This window comes from Eriocheir sinensis, chromosome 22, assembly GCF_024679095.1.
Source record: "Eriocheir sinensis breed Jianghai 21 chromosome 22, ASM2467909v1, whole genome shotgun sequence".
Taxonomy (NCBI): domain Eukaryota; kingdom Metazoa; phylum Arthropoda; class Malacostraca; order Decapoda; family Varunidae; genus Eriocheir; species Eriocheir sinensis.
In genome coordinates, this window is record NC_066530.1 from 10025840 (window position 1) to 10052958 (window position 27119).

Consider the following 27119-nt stretch of genomic DNA (forward strand, 5'->3'; position numbering starts at 1 on the left):
CTCACATCATCTATTTCTATAGGTCAAAGAGGGGGCTATCTGAGGCACACTAGATGCCTCATATAGTCAAGAACATGGTATAATTTTTTTTCTTTGGCTTGCTTCACCACACGACACAGTGAGAGTTCAGTGGTCGCCAGATGCCGCCAAAAAAAGAATACCGCCTTGCTTAGCTTGGCCGCCCATTTTACAATAGGGATGTGGAGTCAGATATGAAAAAATTTGACTCCCACTCCACCCCCCTCCCATCCCCCTCTTCTGCAGTACAGTGGTAGGCAAATCAAACCCCGCCTCACCGCACACCACACCACACTCAGCCACACAACAGCCCACGTATCGTAAAGGAGTCGCAGTCGGAGATATTTTTACTGACTCCAACTCTGACTCCGGCCACAAGTAGGCAACTCCGGCAACTCCAAATCCAAATATGACTCCGACTTCAACGGACAACAGGGGGCGGCACCTTACCTGCCAGGTTGTCCAGCATGTAGGAGAGGAGCTTGAGGGTCCCGTTGCTGTCCGAGTAGACGGCTTGAATTTCCATGGTGAGTGGATTTCCTTTGAGGCCAATGTTTTGCAAATTAAAAAGCTTGCCTATTTCGTACGGCAGGACGCGCAACTGATTATTGTTGAGCAGCAGTTCCCTGGAAGGACAAAGGTTCTGATAAGCAACAATGTAGAGTAGGACATCAATTAGTACAGGAAACAATGAGAAGAATATCAATTTAACTTTTTTTATGGTAGAGGGAAAACTTAAGGGTAAAACAAGGACACACAACACAGCTGATTATTGTTGAGCAGCAGTTCCCTGGAAGGACAAGGGTTATGTTTAGCAACCATGTAGAGTAGGACGTCAATATAAGGAAACATAAAGAGAAGAACATCAATTTAACTTTCTTTTTTACAGTATAGGAAACAGCTCAAGGGTAAAATAAGAACACACAATGCAGATGATTACCGTTGAGCAGCAGTTCCCTGGAAAGACAAAGGTGCTGATAGGCAACCATGTATAGTAGGACGTCAATATAAGGAAACATAAAGAGAAAAACATCAATCTAACTTTCTTTTTTACAGTAGAGGAAACACGTCAATGGCAAAAACAAGGACACTCAGGTTCTGATAGACAACCATATACAACAGGACGTCAACTTAACTTCTTTTCTTACAGTAGAGGAAACAGTTCAAGGCAAAAGCGAAGAAATGAAATGAAATATACGCAGGAAAGAAAGAGGAAAAAATAGAACAGTACAAAAATGAACTCCAGCTGTTAAATTAAACCACAATGGAGCGCTTACAACACGAATATAGACGCATTATATTAATAGGAAATGCTGAATTGAATGTGAAGAGAGGAAAGTCAAGGCTGTAGCAGATACAATATACGAAAGAATGGGAAAAAAAGAATGAGAGAAAATATATGTGATAAATTAAATAGGAAATGCCGAATTGAATGTGAGAGGAGAGGAAAGTGAAGGCTATAGTAAATGCATGTACGAGAGAAAGGGAAAAAAAAGAATGAGAGAAAAATGAACTTGAGCTGGTAAATTAAACCACAACGGAGCGCTTGCAACACGAATATACACGCATTAAATTAAATAGGAAATGCTGAATTGAATGTGAGAGGAGAGGAAAGTCAAGGCTATAGCAGATACAATAAAAAAAAAATGAACTTGAGCTGTTAAATTAAACCACAACGGAGCGCTTGCAACACGAATATACACGTAATAAATTAAATAGGAAATGCTGAATTGAATGTGAGAGGAGAAGAGAGTGAAGGCTATAGCAGATGCAGTATACGAAGGAAAGGGAAAAAAAAGAATGAGAAAAATGAGCTTGAGCTGTTAAATTAAATCACAACGGAGAGCTTGCTACACGAGTATACACGCGATAAATGAAATAGGAAATGGTGAATTGAAAACGAGGAGAGGAAAGTGAAGGCTGTAGCAGATACAATAAAATAAAAAACTTCAGCAGCTAAATAAAACCACAACGGAGCGCTTGCAACACAAATATAGATGCGTTAAATGAAATAGGAAATGTTGAACTGAATGTGGGAGGAAAATGACAGCTATAGCAGATGCAGTATACAAAAGTAAGGGAAAAAAAGAATGAGAAAAATTAACAAAAAAAAAAAAAAAAAAAAAAATGACAACAGACCACACCCCATCAAGCATCACCTCAAGTCTCTCCCACGCTCGCCTCCCTCCTCGGAACCCAACAGACGGAACAGAATCGGATTAATCAAGCCTCGTAATTACCACTCCTTTGACAGAGTGGCCAAAAGAGAGGTCACTGCTGGATTGATCATTGGGCCATTCCTTGCTTGGCGCCACAACTGTGTGGTTATATGGCGCCGGACCTAATGCATAACCAAGTGAATTTTTAAACTATATAAAACCGGTTGAAATTTTAAAATATGATAAAACACAACACTAAGAAATCTATGTAAAACTGGTTAAAATTAAAAACATGATAAAAACAACCCTATTAAAACTACATAAAACAAGTAAAAATTTAAGACCTGAATTAAACAACATCAGAAAGATGGAGAGGTGTCTTGCTACCCCCCTCGTGAAAATTGAACTGATGTGGCAGTACTGACTCAATGCAACACCCACAGTACAAGACACAATATTAGCTGAACACAGATCCTTTGGGTGGCATTACTAAACATTCAGCGGACAGGCACACGTATTTATTTTACAAGGCTTTCATAGGAGTTTTGGGCACTTCCAGGGGTAGTTTAACCCATACAGTGTTTAGTACGTACATATAGTACCTCTTAGGGAAGTGTTTAGTACATATATGTACGCAAGCTCTTTTGAGGGCTTATACGCCCTTTATTTTTGTTTGTGTATATAACATTGTTCATTGATAGTAAAGAGGAATAATTTAACAAGTCTTTGTATTTTTAAATGGATGTTAAAGGGCCTTTCTGTACATTTGTCCGCATTCCAACAAAAATCATTATACAAGAAGGTAAGTTACTTTCTTCTAGGTAATTACTCCTTGATTCTATAATCAGTAAAGCATGTGGAATTGTAAATTATGGTTCAGAGTAATTGGAAACGAAAACTGATCGTCGGAAGCTTCATAGTGTTTTGTTGAACTTTGAGAACTACAGTTGTAGTACACGCGGCCTTGAAGCGAGCGGTGTTGCCTGACGCGCATCCTATCATTTTCTTGTACTTACAATTACTGTTTATTTTTTGAGGTTTTTGTGATGTAAAGAAGTACTTATACATTACTCACGCTTTAGGGTTGTGAGAAGTGTTTATAATGGAAAAAATATAGGCTCTAAAAAATATTAAGATAAATTTCCCTTTCCTGGTATGAAATCGTTAGCTCTGAGACAGAGAAAAATAAGAGGCTGAACATTCTGGGGTTCCATTCCTCACATATAAATATATATATATATATATATATATATATATATATATATATATATATATATATATATATATATATATATATATAGATATATATATATATATATATATATATATATATATATATATATCAAATAATTTGTAATTTTTTTTACAATTTAAGGGGCAAATAAAAAAATACGAAAAAAGTGCAACCTGGCATGACCCCTATCGATGACAAAAGACAACACTGTACGGGTTAATGAGCCTGGTGGTAGTCTGAGCCTTCCTCTGTGCCATGAACCTACGAAAACACTCATTAGAACCCGACTGATCTCTTCTTCAGCCTAAGGAAATAGTTGATGTGAGAAATGGAAGTATCTAAAAATACCAACTTTTGTATTTTTTTTTTTTTTTTTTACAACAAAGGAGGCAGCTCAAGGGCACAAAAAAAATTAAATAAATAAATAAATAAATAAATAAAAGCCCGCTAATTGCTGCTCCCATAAAAGAATCAGAAGAGGTGGCCAAAAGCAAGGTCAAATTCGGGAGGAGAGGTGTCCTGATACCCTCCTCTTGAAAGAGTTCAAGTCGTAGGCAGGAGGAAATACAGATGAAGGAAGATTGTTCCAGAGTTTACCAGCGCGAGGGTTGAAAGTGTGAAGATGCTGGTTAACTCTTGCATAAGGAGTTTGGACAGTATAGGGATGAGCATGAGTAGAAAGTCATGTGCAGCGGGGCCGCGGGAGGGGGGGAGGCATGCAAGTTCAGAAGAGCAGTCAGCGTGGAAGTATCGATAGAAAATAGAAAGAGAGGCAACTTCGCAGCGGAATTTAAGAGGTAGAAGACTATCAGTAGGAGGAGGAGAGCTGATGAGACGAAGAGCCTTAGCCTCCACTCTGTCCAGAAGAGCTGTGTGAGTGGAGCCTCCCCACACGTGAGATGCATACTCCATACGAGGGTGGACAAGGCCCCTGTATATGGACAGCAACTGCGTGGGGGAGAAGAACTGGCGGAGACGATACAGAACGCCCAATCTCGAGGAAGCTGATTTAGCAAGAGAGGAGATATGAAGTTTCCAGTTGAGATTTTGAATTAAGGATAGGCCTAGGATGTTTAGTGTTGAAGAAGGTGACAGCTGAGTGTTGTCGAAGAATAGGGGATAGGTGTTTGGAAAATTGTGTCAAGTTGATAGGTGGAGAAATTGAGTTTTTGAGGCATTAAAGGACACAAGGTTCCTTCTGCCCCAATTGGAAATGATAGCAAGGTTTGAGGTTAAGCGTTCTGCAGCCTCTAGTCTGGAGTCGTGTACTTCCTGTTGTGATGGTCTTCTATTGAAAGAAGTTGAATAATGCAGAGTGGAGTCGTCGGCGTACGAGTGGACAGGACAGTTTGTTATGGAAAGAAGATCATTGATGAATAACAGGAAGAGAGTGGGTGATAGGACAGAGTCCTGTGGAACGCCACTGTTGATAGGTTTAGGGGAAGAAAAGTGACCGTCTACCACCGCAGAGATAGAACGGCCAGAAAGGAAACTGGAGATAAAGGAACAGAGAGAGGGACAGAATCCGAAAGAGGGCAGTTTAGAAACCAAAGACTGGTGCCAAACTCTATCGAAGGCTTTCGATATGTCTAGCGCAACAGAGAAAGTTTCACTGAAATGGCTAAGAGAGGATGACCAAGAGTCAGTTAAGAGAGCAAGAAGATCACCAGTAGAACGCCCCTTGCGGAACCCATACTGGCGATCAGATAGAAGGTTAGAAGTGGAAAGGTGCTTTTGAATCTTCCGGTTAAGGATTGATTCAAAGGCTTTAGATAGACATGAAAGTAAAGCTATTGGGCAGTAGTTTGAGGGATTGGAGCGGTCACCCTTCTTAGGCACAGGCTGTACAAAGGCATACTTCCAGCAGGAAGGAAAGATAGATGTTGATAGGCAGAGGCGAAAGAGTTTGACCGGGCAGGGTGTCAGCACAGAAGCACAGTTTTTAAGGACAATAGGAGGCACTCCATCAGGTCCATAAGCCTTCTGAGAGTAGAGGCCAGAGAGGGCATAGAAAACATCATTAGGAAGAATCTTAATAACAGGCATAAAGGAGTCAGAGGGGGGATGAGTAGGAGGAATATGCCCAGAATCATCCAAGGTGGAGTTCTTACAGAAAGTTTGAGCGAAGAGTTCAGCCTTAGAGACAGATGAGACGGCAGTACTGCCTTCAGGGTTAAGGAGAGGAGGGAAAGAGGAAGAAGTAAAATTGGAGGAGATATTTTTGGCTAGATGCCAGAAGTCACGGGAAGAATTAGAAGAAGCAAGGTGTTGACATTTTCTATTTATAAAAGAAGTTTTGGTAAGTCGGAGAATCTGGCGCCAATATTAACTGAATGTAGATCCTGGTACTTAATGGGACCTGAATCTGGCACCAATATTAACTAAATGTGGATCCTGGTACTTAATGGGACCTGAATCTGGCGCCAATATTAACTAAATGTGGATCCTGGTACTCAATGGGACCTGAATCTGGCGCCAATATTAACTGAATGTAGATCCTGGTACTTAATGGGACCTGAATCTGGCACCAATATTAACTAAATGTGGATCCTGGTACTTAATGGGACCTGAATCTGGCACCAATATTAACTAAATGTGGATCCTGGTACTCAATGGGACCTGAATCTGGCACCAATATTAACTGAATGTGGATCCTGGTACTTAATGGGACCTGAATCTGGCACCAATATTAACTAAATGTGGATCCTGGTACTTAATGGGACCTGAATCTGGCACCAATATTAACTGAATGTGGATCCTGGTACTTAATGGGACCTGAATCTGGCACCAATATTAACTAAATGTGGATCCTGGTACTTAATGGGACCTGAATCTGGCACCAATATTAACTAAATGTGGATCCTGGTACTTAATGGGACCTGAATCTGGCACCAATATTAACTAAATGTGGATCCTGGTACTTAATGGGACCTGAATCTGGCACCAATATTAACTGAATGTGGATCCTGGTACTTAATGGGACCTGAATCTGGCACCAATATTAACTGAATGTGGATCCTGGTACTTAATGGGACCTGAATCTGGCACCAATATTAACTAAATGTGGATCCTGGTACTTAATGGGACCTGAATCTGGCACCAATATTAACTGAATGTAGATCCTGGTACTCAATGGGACCTGAATCTGGCACCAATATTAACTGAATGTGGATCCTGGTACTTAATGGGACCTGAATCTGGCGCCAATATTAACTGAATGTGGATCCTGGTACTTAATGGGACCTGAATCTGGCGCCAATATTAACTGAATGTGGATCCTGGTACTTAATGGGACCTGAATCTGGCGCCAATATTAACTGAATGTGGATCCTGGTACTTAATGGGACCTGAATCTGGCCAATATTAACTAAATGTGGATCCTGGTACTCAATGGGACCTGAATCTGGCGCCAATATTAACTAAATGTGGATCCTGGTACTCAATGGGACCTGAATCTGGCGCCAATATTAACTGAATGTGGATCCTGGTACTTAATGGGACCTGAATCTGGCGCCAATATTAACTGAATGTGGATCCTGGTACTTAATGGGACCTGAATCTGGCACCAATATTAACTGAATGTGGATCCTGGTACTTAATGGGACCTGAATCTGGCGCCAATATTAACTGAATGTGGATCCTGGTACTTAATGGGACCTGAATCTGGCGCCAATATTAACTGAATGTGGATCCTGGTACTCAATGGGACCTGAATCTGGCGCCAATATTAACTGAATGTGGATCCTGGTACTCAATGGGACCTGAATCTGGCGCCAATATTAACTGAATGTGGATCCTGGTACTTAATGGGACCTGAATCTGGCACCAATATTAACTGAATGTGGATCCTGGTACTTAATGGGACCTGAATCTGGCACCAATATTAACTGAATGTGGATCCTGGTACTTAATGGGACCTGAATCTGGCACCAATATTAACTGAATGTGGATCCTGGTACTCAATGGGACCTGAATCTGGCGCCAATATTAACTAAATGTGGATCCTGGTACTCAATGGGACCTGAATCTGGTGCCAATATTTACTGAATGTGGATCCTGGTACTTAATGGGACCTGAATCTGGCACCAATATTTACTTAATGTGGATCCTGGTACTCAATGGGACCTGAATCTGGCACCAATATTTACTGAATGTGGATCCTGGTACTTAATGGGACCTGAATCTGGCACCAATATTTACTGAATGTGGATCCTGGTACTCAATGGGACCTGAATCTGGCACCAATATTTACTGAATGTGGATCCTGGTTCTTAATGAGACCTGAATTTGGCACCAATATTAACTGAATGTGGATCCTGGTACTCAATGGGACCTGAATCTGGCACCAATATTAACTAAATGTGGATCCTGGTACTCAATGGGACCTGAATCTGGCGCCAATATTAACTAAATGTGGATCCTGGTACTCAATGGGACCTGAATCTGGCGACAATATTAACTAAATGTGGATCCTGGTACTTAATGGGACCTGAATCTGGCACCAATATTAACTGAATGTGGATCCTGGTACTCAATGGGACCTGAATCTGGCACCAATATTAACTAAATGTGGATCCTGGTACTTAATGGGACCTGAATCTGGCACCAATATTAACTAAATGTGGATCCTGGTACTTAATGGGACCTGAATCTGGCACCAATATTAACTAAATGTGGATCCTGGTACTCAATGGGACCTGAATCTGGCGACAATATTAACTAAATGTGGATCCTGGTACTTAATGGGACCTGAATCTGGTGCCAATATTAACTGAATGTGGATCCTGGTACTCAATGGGACCTGAATCTGGTGCCAATATTAACTGAATGTGGATCCTGGTACTCAATGGGACCTGAATCTGGCACCAATATTAACTGAATGTGGATCCTGGTACTCAATGGGACCTGAATCTGGCGCCAATGTTAACTGAATGTGGATCCTGGTACTCAATGGGACCTGAATCTGGCGCCAATGTTAACTGAATGTGGATCCTGGTACTCAATGGGACCTGAATCTGGCGCCAATGTTAACTGAATGTGGATCCTGGTATCAACCCCTTGACTGTGGATATCCTACAAGAAGACCTCACCAAGCTACAGGAATGGAACAAAAAGTGGCTACTACAATTCAATGAAGGAAATGTAAAGTCCTGAATCTTGAGAGGGGAAATCCAGCACACCAATACCACATGGGAAACACTCCACTATCCACCACAGAGGCAGAGGAAGACCTGGGAGTGTATGTTACCAGGCTACCAGTGAAGGGATATCCAGCATACCAATATCACATGGGAAACACTCCACTATCCACCACAGAGGCAGAGGAAGACCTGGGAGTGTATGTTACCAGGCTACCAGTGAAGGGATATCCATCATACCAATATCACATGGGAAACACTCCACTATCCACCACAGAGACAGAGAAAGACCTGGGATTATATGTTACCAGGCTACCAGTGAAGGGATATCCAGCATATCAATACCGCATGGGAAACACTTCACTATCCACCACAGAGGCAGAGGAAGACCTGGGAGTGTATGTTACCAGGCTACCAGTGAAGGGATATCCAGCATACCAATATCACATGGGAAACACTTCACTATCCACCACAGAGGCAGAGAAAGAACTGGGAGTGTATGTTACCAGGCTACCAGTGAAGGGATATCCAGCATACCAATACCACATGGGAAACACTCCACTATCCACCACAGAGGCAGAGAAAGACCTGGGACTATATGTTACCAGGCTGCCAGTGAAGGGATATCCAGCACACCAATACCACATGGGAAACACTCCACTATCCACCACTGAGGCAGAGAAAGACCTGGGACTATATGTTACCAGGCTACCAGTGAAGGGATATCCAGCACACCAATATCACATGGGAAACACTCCACTATCCACCACAGAGGCAGAGGAAGACCTGGGAGTGTATGTTACCAGGCTACCAGTGAAGGGATATCCAGCACACCAATACCACATGGGAAACACTCCACTATCCACCACAGAGGCAGAGGAAGACCTGGGAGTGTATATTACCAGGCTACCAGTGAAGGGATATCCAGCACACCAATACCACATGGGAAACACTCCACTATCCACCACAGAGGCAGAGGAAGACCTGGGAGTGTATGTTACCAGGCTACCAGTGAAGGGATATCCAGCATACCAATACCACATGGGAAACACTCCACTATCCACCACAGAGGCAGAGGAAGACCTGGGAGTGTATGTTACCAGGCTACCAGTGAAGGGATATCCAGCGCACCAATACCACATGGGAAACACTCCACTATCCACCACAGAGGCAGAGGAAGACCTGGGAGTGTATGTTACCAGGCTACCAGTGAAGGGATATCCAGCGCACCAATACCACATGGGAAACACTCCACTATCCACCACAGAGGCAGAGGAAGACCTGGGAGTGTATGTTACCAGGCTACCAGTGAAGGGATATCCAGCGCACCTATACCACATGGGAAACACTCCACTATCCACCACAGAGGCAGAGGAAGACCTGGGACTATATGTTACCAGGCTACCAGTGAAGGCCAGATCTGTGCTAATCGCAGCGGACGAGTCAAACAGGACCTGAATCTGGCGCCAATAGTCTTCACACCTCTCCATCCAAAACTGACCCTCTCTTTTGGCAACTCAACTGTTTACTTATACAGGAAAAAAGAATAAGGAAAAATATAGTGACAGAGAAAAGATAAGAAATGAGGAATGGAAGAGGGAGATAGAGGGAGGTGAAGAGAGAGATGAAGGATTTGTTTTCTGTGCTGCTTCCTTTCCTATAAACAAATGAAGGGAGCACAAGAAACATGTCTATTGAATACACACAAACACCAAACATCACCAGCAGCCCTTAATAATGATGATGACGATGGTGATTATTTATTATTATTATCATTATCATTTATATTTCACCATTATTATTATTATGAGACAAATCACCTCACCAAGACAGAGAAAATGAAAACAATGAGAGAAGTAGAAAGAGGAGAGGTGAAGATGAATTGAATTTCTGGATATTATTTAACATGATTTATAACAACAGGATATCAAAGGAGGAGGTGACGAGAGGGTGTAGGCAGTGTAGCGGACATGTTGAATGTGGTTGAAGGTGGTGTGGGCATGTCAAAAGGAAGAGGAGGACTGTGGAGTTAAGACCTGAGGAAGTGGAAGCAGAAGGGAGGTGACCAGGGCCTGTATTCTCAAACCTTTTAGTGCCCAAGAACACAAGGCTTTCATAGGAGTTTGGGGCATTTCCAGGGGTAGTTTAATGACCCTGGTGGTAGTGTGAGCCTTCCTGTGTACCATGAACCTTAAGAAACACACAACTGATAGGGCTTTCATAGGAGTTTTGGGGCATTTCCAGGGGTAGTTTAATGACCCTGGTGGTAGTGTGACCCTTCCTCTGGACCGTGAACCAAAGGAAACACACATTTGATAGGACTTTCATAGGAGTTTTGGGGCATTTCCAGGGATAGTTTAATGACCCTGGTGGTAGTGTGACCCTTCCTGTGTACCATGAACCAAAGGAAACACACATTTAATAGGGTTTTCATAGGAGTTTTGGGGCATTTCCAGGGGTAGTTTAATGACCCTGGTGGTAGTGTGACCCTTCCTGTGTACCATGGACCTTAAGAAACACACAATTGATAGGGCTTTTAAAGGAGTTTTGAGGCATTTCCAGGGGTAGTTTAATGACCCTGGTGGTAGTGTGACCCTTCCTGTGTACCATGAACCTTAAGAAACACACAATTGATAGGGCTTTCATAGGAGTTTTGGGGCATTTCCAGGGGTAGTTTAATGACCCTGGTGGTAGTGTGACCCTTCCTGTGTACCATGAACCTTAAGAAACCCACAATTGATAGGGCTTTCATAGGAGTATTGAGGCATTTCCAGGGGTAGTTTAATGACCCGGGTGGTAGTGTGACCCTTCCTGTGTACCATGAACCAAAGGAAACACACATTTAACCCCCATGGCGTCGGAACATTTCCCACCCGTGACCCCCCCCAGCGTCGGCAAAAAAAAAAAAAAAATTCTCCAAAATGCTGAAAAAAAAAAAAAAACAAGTCATCAGTCATGAAAAGTGTCAAAAATGACATCTAGTCATTCGGTGTGTGTCTGTCGCGTCGTATATATGTATACATTGGGGGAAGCTGGAAAGTGGACTCAGCCTATGTAATAAGCATGGTTAATAGGGTTTTCATAGGAGTTTTTGAGCATTTTCAGGGGTAGTTTAATGACCCTGGTGGTAGTGTGACCCTAGTTCTGTACCGTAAATGTGAAAAAACAAACATTAGCACCCAAGTACACAAGGCTTTCATAGGAGTTTGGGGCATTTCCAGGGGTAGTTTAATGACCCTGGTGGTAGTGTGGCCCTTGCTCTGTACCATAAATGTGAAAAAAACAATCATTAGAGCCTGACTGACCTCCTTTTCGGACTTTAGAAATTAATGATGTGGGAGGTGGAAGCATCTGAGAATACTGCGCCAGAAGCAACCCTGAAGAAGACATGGATGGTGTCTGGAGGAGGACATGAGAAGGATGAATGCCAGGGAAGGGAGAGAGTGTAACATCGTAGAGAGTGGGAGAGACTCAGCCCGCACAACCCCAAAGGAGGAGAAAATATGGACATTATACAAAGAAGAACTAGAAGAAGAAGGAGGAGGAAGAAGAGGAAGTAGAAGAAGTAGTAGAAGATGAAGAACAAGAAGACAGAGAAGAAGAAGAAATAGATGATGAAAAACAAGAAGTAGAAGAGGAAGAAGAAGAAAAAGAAGAAGAAAAAAGTAAAGAAAAAGATGAAAAAGATGAAGAATAAGAAGGAGAAGAAGAAAAGGAAGAAGTAGAAGTAGAAGAAGATGAAGAAAAACAAGAACAAGTAGAAGATGAAGAAGAACCAGACAAACCAGTCCCTGAACCTTACCTAAGAAACATCAGCTCAACAATTTAGCACACGACCCACAACTACAAGAGAGGCATAACCACTAACATCTTACCCGAGACACATTAGTTCACCAATGAGTACACAAACAAGACTAAAAGGGAGAGGCAAAACCCGTCACAGCATCTCCCTTACCTGAGACACACTAGTTCACCAATTAGTACACAAACAATAAGACTAAGAGGGAGAGCCTTAACCAGGAACAGCATCTCCCTTACCCGAGACACACTAGTTCACCAATGAGTGTATAAACAATAGAAACAGGCGGGAGGAACATAACCATCAACAGCATCTTACCCGAGACACATTAGTTCACCAACTGATACACAAACATTAAAGACTAGAAGGGAGTAACCAATAACTGCATTTTCCTTACCTGAGACACAACCTAACCTAACCTAACCTAAATATCCATAATGAACACCACTGAACATCACTGTGTTATTGCAGTTTCTCTAATCTGACCTAAATAGTTCACCAATTAGTACATACACATCAGGAACAGAAGGGAGGAACATAACCATCAACAGCATCTTACCTGAGACGCGTTAGTTCACCAATTTCGGCGGGGAGGCTGCGGATTTTGTTACATGACAGGTCGAGATACATAAGGTGTTCCAAGCGAGCAATTTCAGCAGGAATGCGAGACAAACAGTTGTCATTCAGGTACAGAGATGTTAAGTGCTGCAGGGACCATACTGCTGGACTGATGTTTCGAATATTTCCTGAAAGAGTAAAAAATGAATTCAGTAACAAAGCTGAGAGGAAAATTTCAAGGCAGAGCAATCCAAAGTGTGTGTGTGTGAGCATTTACCTATTTGTATATACCTATATGTACTATTATGTAGTCTACTGGGCCCGAGCTAAGCTCTAATTAGATAAATTCATGGACAGTGATGTTGGGTGGGATTAGGTTCACAGGAGCTGCCTAGTATAGACCGTTCAGCCTCTTGCAGAATTCCTACGTTCTTATGTTAACTTCAGCTCTTCCCTTTACCTTTCTATTCCTATTGGTGTTAAGTGTTCTCACCAACCAGTAATTACCACACAATTCTTAGCAATTGGGTCTCTCACTAGTGTCTCCATTGTTTTCATAGCTTAATTACACCATTCTCTACTTGGTATTGGTTTTCTTTCCTCTTTTGTTTGAGAATCTTCCTCCGTTTCACAGTTACCACAATTTGAGTTTTGTCTTTCCAGTTCTGATTGTTTTTGTTGATGTTTTCCTCTTCTGTTGGAACTAATATGGCACTCTCCTCAGCTGTCTTATATGTAGTGGCACTCTCCCCAGCTGTCTTATATGTAGTGGCACTCTCCTCAGCTGTCTTGTATGTAATGGCACTCTCCTCAGCTGTCTTGTATGTAGTGGCACTCTCCCCAGCTGTCTTATATGTAGTGGCACTCTCCTCAGCTGTCTTGTATGTAGTGGCACTCTCCCCAGCTGTCTTATATGTAGTGGCACTCTCCTCAGCTGTCTTATATGCAGTGGCACTCTCCTCAGCTGTCTTGTATGTAATGGCACTCTCCTCAGCTGTCTTGTATGTAGTGCCACTCTCCTCAGCTGTCTTGTATGTAGTGGCACTCTCCCCAGCTGTCTTATATGTAGTGGTACTCTTCTCAGCTGTCTTGTATGTAATGGCACTCTCCTCAGCTGTCTTGTATGTAGTGGCACTCTCCTCAGCTGTCTTGTATGTAATGGCACTCTCCTCAGCTGTCTTGTATGTAATGGCACTCTCCTCAGCTGTCTTGTATGTAATGGCACTCTCCTCAGCTGTCTTGTATGTAATGGCACTCTCCTCAGCTGTCTTGTATGTAATGGCACTCTCTCAGCTGTCTTGTAGTGGCACTCCCCAGGTGTCTTGTATGTAATGGCACTCTCCTCATCTGTCTTGTATGTTTTGGCACTCTCCTCAGCTGTCTTGTATGTAATGGCACTCTCCTCAGCTGTCTTGTATGTAATGGCACTCTCCTCAGCTGTCTTGTATGTAGTGGCACTCTCCTCAGCTGTCTTGTATGTAGTGGCACTCTCCTCAGCTGTCTTGTATGTAGTGGCACTCTCCTCAGCTGTCTTGTATGTAGTGGCACTCTCCTCAGCTGTCTTGTATGTAATGGCACTCTCCTCAGCTGTCTTGTATGTAATGGCACTCTCCTCAGCTGTCTTGTATGTAGTGGCACTCTCCTCAGCTGTCTTGTATGTAGTGGCACTCTCCTCAGCTGTCTTGTGTACTGGCACTCTCCTCAGCTGTCTTGTATGTAGTGGCACTCTCCTCAGCTGTCTTGTATGTAGTGGCACTCTCCTCAGCTGTCTTGTATGTAGTGGCACTCTCCTCAGCTGTCTTGTATGTAGTGGCACTCTCCCCAGCTGTCTTGTATGTAGTGGCACTCTCCTCAGCTGTCTTGTATGTAGTGGCACTCTCCCCAGCTGTCTTGTATGTAATGGCACTCTCCTCAGCTGTCTTGTATGTAGTGGCACTCTCCTCAGCTGTCTTGTATGTAGTGGCACTCTCCTCAGCTGTCTTGTATGTAATGGCACTCTCCTCAGCTGTCTTGTATGTAGTGGCACTCTCCTCAGCTGTCTTGTATGTAGTGGCACTCTCCTCAGCTGTCTTGTATGTAGTGGCACTCTCCTCAGCTGTCTTGTATGTAGTGGCACTCTCCTCAGCTGTCTTGTATGTAGTGGCACTCTCCAGAGCTGTCTTGTATGTAGTGGCACTCTCCTCAGCTGTCTTGTATGTAGTGGCACTCTCCTCAGCTGTCTTGTATGTAGTGGCACTCTCCTTAGCTGTCTTGTATGTAGTGGCACTCTCCTCAGCTGTCTTGTATGTAGTGGCACTCCACATCTTTCTTGTATGTAATGGCACTCTCCTCAGCTGTCTTGTATGTAGTGGCACTCTCCTCAGCTGTCTTGTATGTAGTGGCACTCTCCTCAGCTGTCTTGTATGTAGTGGCACTCTCCTCAGCTGTCTTGTATGTAGTGGCACTCTCCTCAGCTGTCTTGTATGTAGTGGCACTCTCCTCAGCTGTCTTGTATGTAATGGCACTCTCCTCAGCTGTCTTGTATGTAGTGGCACTCTCCTCAGCTGTCTTGTATGTAGTGGCACTCTCCTCAGCTGTCTTGTATGTAATGGCACTCCTCAGCTGTCTTGTATGTACTGGCACTCTCCTCAGCTGTCTTGTATGTAGTGGCACTCTCCTCAGCTGTCTTGTATGTGGCACTCTCCTCAGCTGTCTTGTATGTAGTGGCACTCTCCTCAGCTGTCTTGTATGTAGTGGCACTCTCCTCAGCTGTCTTGTATGTAATGGCACTCTCCTCAGCTGTCTTGTATGTAGTGGCACTCTCCTCAGCTGTCTTGTATGTAGTGGCACTCTCCTCAGCTGTCTTGTATGTAATGGCACTCTCCTCAGCTGTCTTGTATGTAGTGGCACTCTCATCAGCTGTATTGTATGTGGCACTCTCCTCAGCTGTCTTGTATGTAGTGGCACTCTCCTCAGCTGTCTTGTATGTAGTGGCACTCTCCTCAGCTGTCTTGTATGTAATGGCACTCTCCTCAGCTGTCTTGTATGTAGTGGCACTCTCCTCAGCTGTCTTGTATGTAATGGCACTCTCCTCAGCTGTCTTGTATGTAATGGCACTCTCCTCAGCTGTCTTGTATGTAATGGCACTCTCCTCAGCTGTCTTGTATGTGGCACTCTCCTCAGCTGTCTTGTATGTAATGGCACTCTCCTCAGCTGTCTTGTATGTAGTGGCACTCTCCTCAGCTGTCTTGTATGTAATGGCACTCTCCTCAGCTGTCTTGTATGTAGTGGCACTCTCCTCAGCTGTCTTGTATGTAGTGGCACTCTCCTCAGCTGTCTTGTATGTAGTGGCACTCTCCTCAGCTGTCTTGTATGTAGTGGCACTCTCCTCAGCTGTCTTGTATGTAGTGGCACTCTCCTCAGCTGTCTTGTATGTAGTGGCACTCTCCTCAGCTGTCTTGTATGTAGTGGCACTCTCCTCAGCTGTCTTGTATGTAGTGGCACTCTCCTCAGCTGTCTTGTATGTAATGGCACTCTCCTCAGCTGTCTTGTATGTAGTGGCACTCTCCTCAGCTGTCTTGTATGTAGTGGCACTCTCCTCAGCTGTCTTGTATGTAGTGGCACTCTCCTCAGCTGTCTTGTATGTAGTGGCACTCTCCTCAGCTGTCTTGTATGTAGTGGCACTCTCCTCAGCTGTCTTGTATGTAGTGGCACTCTCCTCAGCTGTCTTGTATGTAATGGCACTCTCCTCAGCTGTCTTGTATGTAATGGCACTCTCCTCAGCTGTCTTGTATGTAGTGGCACTCTGCTCAGCTGTCCTTTCATCCTGTCCCAATCCTTCCCCAGCCAGCTATTTTTTTTCTACAGCGAGGGAGGCAGCTCAATCATCATCATCATCATCATTTCATTGACACCTTATCCTAGGAGCTCCCACCAGGGGATGGCCACGGCAGAAGAGCTTCCAACTTTCTCTATCCAGACACTCCCTCCTTGCCTGCTCAAGGTTTCTCAAAGATCTTTCCCCCCTCTCCCTAATGTACTCTTGCACCCTATCCCTCCATTTCACTGGAGGTCGTCCTCTAGCATTCCCTCCCTCTATCTCACTCACACCCTTCTGGTCATCTTACTCTCCTCCATTCGCTCCATGTAGCCAAACCACTTTAAGGTCTGTGGCTTCACTTCTTCCACCACTCCACACTTCTTCCCTTCATCCCTGTGACACATTCCAAAATGCTCGTACACACTTTCATTACTCATTCCATCCATTCTACTCACACCACAAGCACTCCTCAAATAACTCATTTCCACTGCCTGCACTCTAGACCTCTGACTTTCATTCCAGGCCCACGTTTCACTTGCATATGTGAGGGTTGGTACTATTATTGTATTTCTCAAATCCCCCTTTACTTCCATGCTCACACTTCTGCCATTCATGATTCGTCCCAAAGACCCTACCACCCTTCTTCCTTGCAATGCCCTTTCTCTTATCTCACCCTCCATACCACCATGCTTACACATAACTGATCCAAGGTACTTAAACTCATTGACCTCCTCCATTTCTTCACCATTCAAAATTATTTTGCATTCTTTTTCACATTCAATTCCCACTCTATATGGGCATACAAAATCTACAACCTCACTTCTACTTTGCTCACAAACCATCACTTTACTTTTGTTGACATTTACTTTCAGCTTTCTCCTATTACATACACTATCAAAAACACTGACCAAATTTTGAAGGTCACTTTCATTTTCAGCAATGAGCACCGTGTCATCAGCAAACAGTATCGAGTTCAGTACCCACTTCCTTCCCTCATCGAACAGTCTTACTCCAACTTCTCCAACTTTGCCCTTCATTTCTCTAATGACACCATCCATATAAATATTGAATAACCATGGTGACATGACGCACACTTGTCTTAAGCCCGCTTTTATCTCAAAATGTTCACTTGTTTCTCCAGTAGTTTTGACACATGCAGATGCATCCTCTTAGAAAGACTTTATTGCACTAAGCAGTTTTCCTCCCACTCCATAAATCTTTAAAACACCCCACAATGCAATCCAATCGACTCTGTCATAAGCTTTTTCTAAATCCATGAAGGCGGCGTATAGTTTCTTTCCTTTTGCTATTATTTTTTCTACTACCATCCTGAAGACAAATATCTGATCCACACATCCCCTTCCCTTCCTGAAGCCTCTTTGCTCTTCACTGATTTTCTCTTCTGTAATTCTTTGCACCCTCTCTATTATGACTTTTCCATATACCTTTCTGGGTATACTCAGGAGACTTATACCTCTATAGCTGCCACATTTCCCTCTCCTGCCCTTCCCCTTGTAAACTGGGACAATGATGGCTTTCGTCCAGTCTGCTGGCACCCCCCCCCCCCCCTCCCATGCTACTTCACATATCTTGACCATCCATTTAACAACTTCATCTCCTCCACACTTCAACATTTCTGCTGTGATTCCATCAATTCCTGCTGCCTTTCCAGTTTTTAATCTTTTTATTGCCTGATTTACTTCTTCATAAGTTATACTTCTTTCTTTATATACTCCTCCTCTACCTCTACTCAAAACTGCTGCTGTTACAGCTGCTGGATGTCCATCCTCAAAATTCATTAAGTTTTTGAAATATTCTCTCCATCTCTCTTTCACAGCTTCCCCGTCTTTCAACATCTTTCCATTCTCATCCATAACTTCATTTATTTTACTTGAGGAGATATTTTCTGCATTTCTTTCGTTTTTTACTTCTTTCCAATATGATTTCCTGTTCCCTTTATATTTTTCACTTAGTCTTTTTCCAAAGTCTTCATCAACTCTCTTCTTACTTTCTTTTATTGCTTGTTTTAATTTCATTTTGCATTCTCTATATTTCTTTTTCCTTTCCCTTTTTACTTGTTCAGACACATTTCTTTCTTGAGTTTTCTTAAAAAGTTCCCTTTTCTCTTTTACTATCCTCCTTATCTCTTCTGTCCACCATGAATTTCCTTTTCTTTTTCCATCTCTCACCACTTTCATCCCTAACACTTTTTTTGTTGTAGTTACCATTATTTCTTTAAATGTTCCAAAAACTTTTTCAATATTTGTATTATCTTTTACACTTTCCCATTTTTCACTTAAGGCCTCTGCCATTTCACGGTTATACTCATCTTTTATTTCTTTTTCCTGTAACTTTTCTATCTTCAGTATTTCCTTTTTTACTTCACCTTTCTTTTCAAACACCCACTTTTCTTTCATCTTTAACTTTGCCTGCACTGCAAGATGGTCAGATCCATCAAACAGTCCTTTTACTACCTTTGCGTCACAAATTTCTTTTCTGAGCCTTTCATCTACTGCCACATAATCAATCAATCCTTTTTGAGGCAGCTCAAGGGTACAAAAAAAAAAAAAGCCATACAGGCGCTGCTCCAAAATATATTCCTTCTTGGCACATTTTAGTTCATTTAAGGCATTCACCGGTCCATTTCAGCTCCATCACCTCTTTCTTCAGCATTTTGCCATTAGGAACTTCACTTAATAGACTGAGATGACCAATGTGACCTGATCTTCTTGACATGAATAAGACCCACACTGGCATGTAAGGCACAGATGGGTTGGTGTATGTGTGTGTGGTAATGTGCTGTAGAGTTTCAGTTCCAAACATGTTGGCCTTACCTAAGCAATGGGACAAACTGACAGCAAGATGACTGGTGGAACAAATATTACTGACTGACACCTGCCGCTATGCTTTCCATTTAACAAATCAAGTGACTAGGTAAGGTGTGTTCTTGCTCCCAACACTACAACTCCCAACAATTCATATGAGTAAAGTCTTAATTTTTAAATGATGTACGACTTCGTCAACAATAATGTGGCGGATTTGTCTTTTCTGACCTGTTTTTCAAGGTGGGGTTTGTTGATTTTGTTGATTTTTTATACCACTTTTCACAACTGAGTGTTTTATATGTCGACTGAACTCTGTGAAAATCCAACACTATCTAACTAACTAACTGTCTAACTAACCATCTAACTGACTCCATCACAAAAATGGAAGTAAAAAGCCAAACTAGCCACATTACTCAATAAATATTGATACATTTAAAAAATCTGGTTAAAGTAAGCTGTATCCCTGGCCCCCATCCCTACAGCCCCATGGCCTCCCTGGTGCTTGTGTGTGTGTGTGTGTGTGTGTGTGTGTGTGTGTGTGTGTGTGTGTGTGTGTGTGCCTGGTGCAGCCTCACCTGTTATCTCAAGTTCTGGCCAGAAAGACTTCTTGCCAGCACCAACCTCTTCCTGACCCATAATGGTGTGCGTCCGCACCCTGTGTGACTTGGATTCCTTTCCTTCCTTAGGAGTTCTTGACATATTTCACCCTGGAATAGAGGGAAGATTTTAATAGGAATATTATACTCAGTGGAGGATTTGAAAGCACATACATAATCTCTCTCTCTCTCTCTCTCTCTCTCTCTCTCTCTCTCTCTCTCTCACAATGACTACCCAGTATAAGACAGGAATCAACAACACTTTACACTGGGTGTGTTAGTCAGTGCTGGGAATTACAGGAACTCCACATCTCACAGTTTTTGGTATCAGGATTCCTGGTATATACTATTCATATTAAGGGTACAAATGTTTAAAACCACTTACACTTATAAAAACATCCTAGCAAAATGAATTGGACAGATATTTAGGAACAGATATTCTTCTTTTCTTTTGTGGTACTGCCCCGTGTGTTGGGCAAGTGCTGGCCGGCCAGACGCCAGCACAGCAAGGTGTATCAGTGCTTATCAAGACAGAGGAGACAGACGCTCACTCATCCTTCACACACTGGTCACCTCTGTCCCTACTATTCTGCTGTTCCTGCTGTTTTCAAAGTAAGACCATAGGCAAGCAGAAGGTTTACCTATGTGCCAAAATGCAGGCTTGGAAGAAGACAAGGGATGTTGTCTTATAATGTGAAGAGAAACACATCCTGCCATGCCTCCCTGCCCCGCGTCTCCTGCTTGGTGCTCTTACTGTGAGCCTTGGGAGGGTCCGGGGACATGGCTCCTCTGTGAGGAGGCTACAAATATCTTCACCAGTCTTTTAGTGACTTAGGGGAATTGAAGGGGGAAAATCCCTCCGTATGAAGGTAAGATTTATTCTCGTCTTGGTGACCTTCAAAGGGGGTCGATGGGGGCAGTGACCCCTATATAGGGGTGTCAGAATGTCACTGCAAGATGACTGAATCTATATTTGTGATGTCTTACTGGGAGGCTCAGCCCCCCTCCCCCAGTAAAACAAAGTATTTCTGAGAATCCTTATCATAATAATCATCACAAAAAGTGCATTTTTTTATTTCTGGCGATTTTTTACACGTTATTTATTACTCTTTTTTTTTTACATGTTTTTTTACGCCGGTAGGCTTATCCAATTGGGATTGATGGTCGCCCCGAGCCCGTCATGGCACAGGCAATTGTTTAAAGGGGCACCATTATTATTGGCCCATGCTGCCCCCCAGAGCTCATCTTGGTTTCACTTGCATTGTACAGCTTCTTCTAGAGTCCGGGTTGATAGGTGGTCTTCAGGACAATATGTGGGTAGCCTTAGGTCACTCAGTGGTGACTGAAAAATCACAGGTGGTTAGCGGCGGATTCAAACCCACATCATGGACAACGCACCAAATGTGGGGCCGGCATGCTAACCACTCAGCCACCACCTCCCCGCAGCAACCACTAGCTCATAACAAACACGTCAACACCCATCAGATGTAATGCAAGGAGAAATAAGCACCTCATAATAATTCATTTTCTACATAAACACGGCATCTTCCTCCCTCGTAGATATTTTTCAGCATAAATGCAGCATTACCTTCCCACCTATAATCTGTGGTCACACAACTTAAGGAAGCAATCTAGACACATTCCCCTACTGGTTTGCCCCACCATCACGCACACCACACCCCCTCCACAGAAAATCCATCTCAAAAATTGCCAGAAGTAATCAGCATTGTTTGCTACTTTTGAGATCCTATGATAAAGAATGTCAGAAACACTTTGTTTCCCCGGGGGGAGGGAGAAGAGCGGAGCCTCCCCATAGGACATTTACATATATAAATTCACTGGGTGGTGGCTGAATGGATAGCGTGACGGCCCCGCGTTCAGGAGGACGCGAGTTCAATCCCCGACCGGTGCCACCAAGCTGGGATTTTTCAGCCGCCGCCAAGTGGCTTAAAACTACCCACATGCTGTCCAGAAGACCACCTATCAACCCAGACTCTAGATTCTAGGATTAAAGATGAGCTCCGGGAGGGCAGCATGAGCCAATGCAAGATGGCGCCACTATAAACACTCGCCTGCGCCAAAACGGGCTGGGCCGACCAACAGGCCCCACCGGGAAGAAGCTTTGGACCGACCATCAGGAATTCAGGATCCACCGGGAAGAAGCCTACCGACGCAATAGGCCACAACGTTATAAAAAAAAAAAAAATAAAAAAAAAATCATCTTGAAGTGATGATAAGAGAACAGGTAAAAGAACCAAGAGCAAATATTGAAATAAGGGTAGCCATCTCACATGAGGTTGGTTAACACTGACTCTATCTTGTAATTTTTTTTCTAAATGCAGTGCAGTCACTAATACCTTCCAGAAAACTAAGAAACTTCAAAATATTGATATACGGTATTTGGTTTATGAGCGCAGTATAGCACATCGTATTTTGGCACTGCGGGTTCAAGTTAGGTTAGATATACCGGTAGCAAGGTTTGGTCAGGTTAGGTTAGGTTATATATTGGTAGGTTATGTCAGGTTAGGTTAGATTAGGTTAGATTTAGTTTTGTCAGATATGTGAAGTTTAATCATACCTGGTATACAATAAATACATATTATGCATTTTGCGCTGCGCCACTGATGTCAATGTCAGCGGAGGAGGCTACACTCATCTCCATATTCCCCAAACCAGGTTATTTCTTTACCAGGAGTCTGTGAGGGCTAAGAAGGGAAATGTGTGGAGTACCTTCGCCTCTGCCGCCAGTGTCAATAATGGCGCATGAAGCGTATCACATGTATTTATCATAAACAATTAAAGTTGACAAATATAAACGAACGAAATCAACCTAACATCACCTAACCTAACTAAATCTAACCTAGCCTAACCTAACCTGACCCCTCACTGCCAAGATGTAATGTAATAGGTTGCACTCAAACTTTTTACATCATATTGATATTCTTTAGTTTTCTGGAAGCAATTACCGTTACTGCACTTAATTCAGAGACCAAAATACAACACAAGGTAAGTATTAATTAACCTCACGTCAGGCGGCTACCATACACTGAATATTATCCGCTAGACACACACCAGATGTCACGGGATGCAGTTAAATATGACAGTGCTGAGAGTAGTCCAACCTTGTTAGTGACCTTCAACAAAACAATAACCCACACTACCCAGGAACCTTTACCCAGACCTTCCCAATAGTAGCTGCGGGTGAGCGCCACAGCCACCTCCCCTACACATTCACCTCAATACCCAAACCTTCACCCCGGCCCGCTAGACGAGCAAATATTGCCATTATTGACCCTTCCTATATAGGGGGTTTTCTCTTCCTTTTATTTATTTATTTTGTTTAGTTCATTTGAGTGTTTTAATGGCTCACTTGTTGTGACAATAATAACCATAATATGACCACAAGAATTAGGTCAAGATTCACATTATTAACACACCAGTATCTCGTTTCCTACTTAACCAACTGCTCTTCTGTTGACATACCGTATATATTTTCTGGTGACCTAATCTCCCAGAAAAACATAGGAAAAAGTAGAGACCCAAAATGTGTGAACACAGCCATGAAGTGTGTGTGTGGTGAGGTACACTGCCAGGGGTGGCGGGGCGGCCCACAGCACCCAGCGGTGCCCAACATCCACGGCTCACCACGGACAAACCTCAAAAGGACTGTTCACATTATTATCAAAACGTGGGCTTTGCCCCCCTCACCCCCCTTTAGGATCACTTAAATGGGTGATTGAATATGTATCCTCCTCACAGGGGTTCTCTGCCTCCTGGGCCCCCTGTGTCAGCACACTCCACCACACTAGGCTCTGGGCATGTTGTGTTTATCATTTCCCAGCACAACACCCGGGGCCTCGAGGCACTTGGGGGAACCAAACACAGCCAGGCGGGGGAGGAACACAGGCAGGCAGCGGCAGCAGGGGAACACACGGCCCAGCCCCCCAGGGGCCAGCCCAGCTCCCCAGCCCAAGCCCCAGAGGGCCAGCCCAGCCCCCAGGGGCCAGCCAGCCCTGGCCACATGTGCGAGGGGTGCCCGGCCCCGGCAGTGCCCCGGGGGCCGCGGCTCCCCCGGGGGTCTGGCGGGGTGACAGGTGAGGTAGCAGCAATCAGCTGATCCTCCATAACCTTCGTACATGTCCTCACACACTCGCCAAGCCTCCCCCTGGCGCCCCCCCTGGGCCTGGCGTGCTCTGGGGGGGTGCGCGGGGCCTCATAGTTACCTGCATTTAATATAGGGTCACTTTCCACGGAAAATCCAAGCTGAAATATTCAACTTTCTATTTGGCTTCTCTGTCCTCTGCTCGGCCACTGGGGAGACAAACAAACATGGCGGCCGCTGGGACCAATGGGCCGCCGCCGCCATCACGGCGCCGCGGCCCGCCACGGCCTCAAACCCGCGGCCAGGCTCAGCCTCCTCGTAATGGCATGTAGCACCCACGGCAGGGCCTTTGTGCCCCCTCCTGGCTCTCTGTAAGCCTTGACTCAACTCGGGTTGTCAGTCTTACAGTATGACTGACATATTTCAGTTATCTTATTTAGCCTTTTTATATTTGCCCATTTCCCTCTCTTCCTTTAGTATGATAGACTCTATATGTATGGTAGCGTCTCTCTGTTCCCTTTCCTGCCTGCCTTAATTGACTACACTCTGGCTGCATGTCATTTTTTGTAATCTATTTCACAATTATTACTACTACTTATTTATCTTCATTTCTACTTAACTGTCCATTTCACTTTCTTTCCCTCACTCGTAGTTAATGTGATATAGAAGCCATAGCAGTATATCTCTGTCCCCCCTCCTGCTGCCTTATGTCAAATCCAACAGCTGTCAAGTCCAGTCAGCTGATCATATAGGCCTAAGCTAGGTCGAGGATTTAGAAGGATGGATCGCGTTACGTAGCCTACATTTTCCTTGGCATTTTTTGTTGTTATTCATCAGCCTGTATGACCCTGTGTGGTAGTTTGACCCTTCTTGTGTGCAGTGAACCTAAAAGAAAATTCATTAGAATCCGACTGCTCTTCTTTTTTTGGTCTTTGGAAATAGTTGATGTGAGAGGCGGAGGCGTCTGAAAATATCAACCAAAGTAAAATGGCTGGTTGGTTTTGCCGATGGAGGTTGGCACAAAAAAGTTAAACTAAGATCAAAAGGTAGTACTATACAAGTGTTGGAGGTTTCTTGGATCAAACGGTAGATGCAGACTCGCATTATCAAACGTTTCAAGCTCTTTTTACGACCGTTTTTGAATACTACAGAGGAGATAGGTCGAGTTGTCTTGAGTGTTTTCCCGTTCATGGCCCAGAAGCGTTCCAAAACTACCTCCAGGGTCAAGAAACCACCCATAGAAACCCCAACAACTTCTGCGGGAACCTTTTTAAATAGATGTATGAGGTTTGGGAAAGGTTGATATTATGGGCCACAAATAATTAACTTCCAAAACTACCGCCCATGGAAACCCAAACAACTTCTCGGGGAGCCTTTTTAGATAGATAGGCTATACAAAAGTTTGGATGAGTTTGATACCTAATATGGGCGGCGGGCCACAGTCTGTTCCAAAACTACCGCCCATGGAAACCCCAACAACTTCTGCGAGGGCCTTTTCGAACAGATGTAGGTATTGAGGTGTTTGGAAGAGATTGATAATATGGGCCACAATCTGTTCCAGAATTACCGCCCATGGAAACGCAACCAACTTCTGCGAGAGCCTTTTTATATGAGGTTTGGGAGAGTTTGATAATATGAGCCACAATCTGTTCCAAAACTACCCTCCACGCGTAGCCCCAAACAACTTGCCTTTTTAAATAGATGTAGTAATAAGGTTTGGAAGAGGTTGATAATATGGGCCACAATCTGTTCGAAAACTCCCGCCCATGGAAACCCCAAACAAGTTCTGCGAGAGCCTTTAAATATAGATATACTAAGGTTTGGATGAGTTTAGCAATATGAGCCACGTACAGTCTGTTCCAAAACTAGCGCCCATGGAAAGCCCAACAACTTCTGCGGGGGCCTTTTTAGATGCATATATACTAAGGTTTGGAAGAATTTGATAATATGGGTCTGACAATCTCTTCCAAAACCGCCGCCCATGGAAACTCCAACAACCTCTGCGAGAGCCTTTTAACCCGGTAGCTGCTGGGATCATGTTTCTTAAGACCCCTCTAAGCGAATTAATGAGAAAAAATCATCACTTACACAAACCATTTCATAATACACATCAACGCATTTGTGATCAGTTTATGCATCATCTATTTTGGGGGGTTTATATCATGGCAAAAACTTGGCCCATCGCTGCTACACGGTAAAGACACAAATTTGGCCCGTCGCTGCTACCGGGTTAATTTACATATACATGTGAAATATAATAAGATTTGGATCAGTTTGATGATATGGGCCACAGTCTTCACGTAGTCTGTGTAGCCTTGGCGTGGACATCGATAACTTGGAAGACCTCGCACACCTGGTCGCTACAATCTGTTCCAAAACTACCGCCCATGGATACCGGCCCTTACAACTTCTGCGACAGCATTTTAAGATATATGTAAACTAAGATTTGGATGATTTTGATGACATGGCCCACAGTCTCCACGTAGTCTGCGTAGCCTTGGCGTGGATATCGATAGCTTGGAAGACCTCACACACCTGGGTCGCCACAACCTCTTCCAAAACTACCGCCCATGGAAACCCCAACAACTTCTGCGAGAGCCTTTTTAGACAACATTTTTTTTTTTTTACGTCTGAACTTTAGCGCCGGTAGGCTTGCTTGAGGGGCCTGGATGGTAGTCGGTCCCAACCCGTCATGGCGCAGGCAAGTGTTTATAGTGGCGCCATCTTCTCTTGGCTCATGCTGCCCCCCGGAACTCGTTCTTGATTCACTTGGACGGTTTCCTCTAGAATCCGGGTTGATGGGTGGTCTTCAGGACAGCATGTGGGTAGTTTTAAGCCATTCGGCGGTGACTGAAAAATCCGAGGTGGTAGCGTGGGGATTCGAACTCGCG

The 27119-nt window shown here is 43.8% G+C and overlaps 1 protein-coding gene and 1 long non-coding RNA gene across 2 annotated transcripts; both read right to left on the reverse strand.

The window, feature by feature from the left end:
• Window positions 1–424: 424 nt before the first annotated feature.
• LOC127002016 (CCR4-NOT transcription complex subunit 6-like) lies at window positions 425–24657 on the reverse strand. The gene is made up of 4 exons (XM_050867336.1): window positions 24350–24657; window positions 20106–20237; window positions 12908–13094; window positions 425–644 (listed from the first exon to the last, which is right to left on the reverse strand). The coding sequence occupies exons 2-4, from the start codon at window positions 20227–20229 to the stop codon at window positions 440–442; spliced, it is 516 nt and encodes a 171-aa protein (XP_050723293.1). The 5' UTR covers window positions 20230–20237; window positions 24350–24657; the 3' UTR covers window positions 425–439.
• On the reverse strand, window positions 7913–9704 carry LOC127002017 (uncharacterized). Its single transcript, XR_007755645.1, has 4 exons — window positions 9336–9704; window positions 8421–8642; window positions 8161–8212; window positions 7913–7952 (listed from the first exon to the last, which is right to left on the reverse strand). It is a non-coding gene; the product is annotated as an uncharacterized LOC127002017 (long non-coding RNA).
• Window positions 24658–27119: the final 2462 nt, after the last annotated feature.

Bases quoted from the DNA above. Each gene is read 5' to 3' on its own strand.
- LOC127002016 (XM_050867336.1), bottom strand. From the start codon at position 20,229: ATGTCAAGAACTCCTAAGGAAGGAAAGGAATCCAAGTCACACAGGGTG. The intron at 13,095-20,105 runs GTGAGGCTGCAC...TTACTCTTTCAG, and splicing joins GCCAGAACTTGAGATAACAG to GAAATATTCGAAACATCAGT. The intron at 645-12,907 runs GTAAGATGCTGT...TTGTCCTTCCAG, and splicing joins GGTGAACTAACGCGTCTCAG to GGAACTGCTGCTCAACAATA.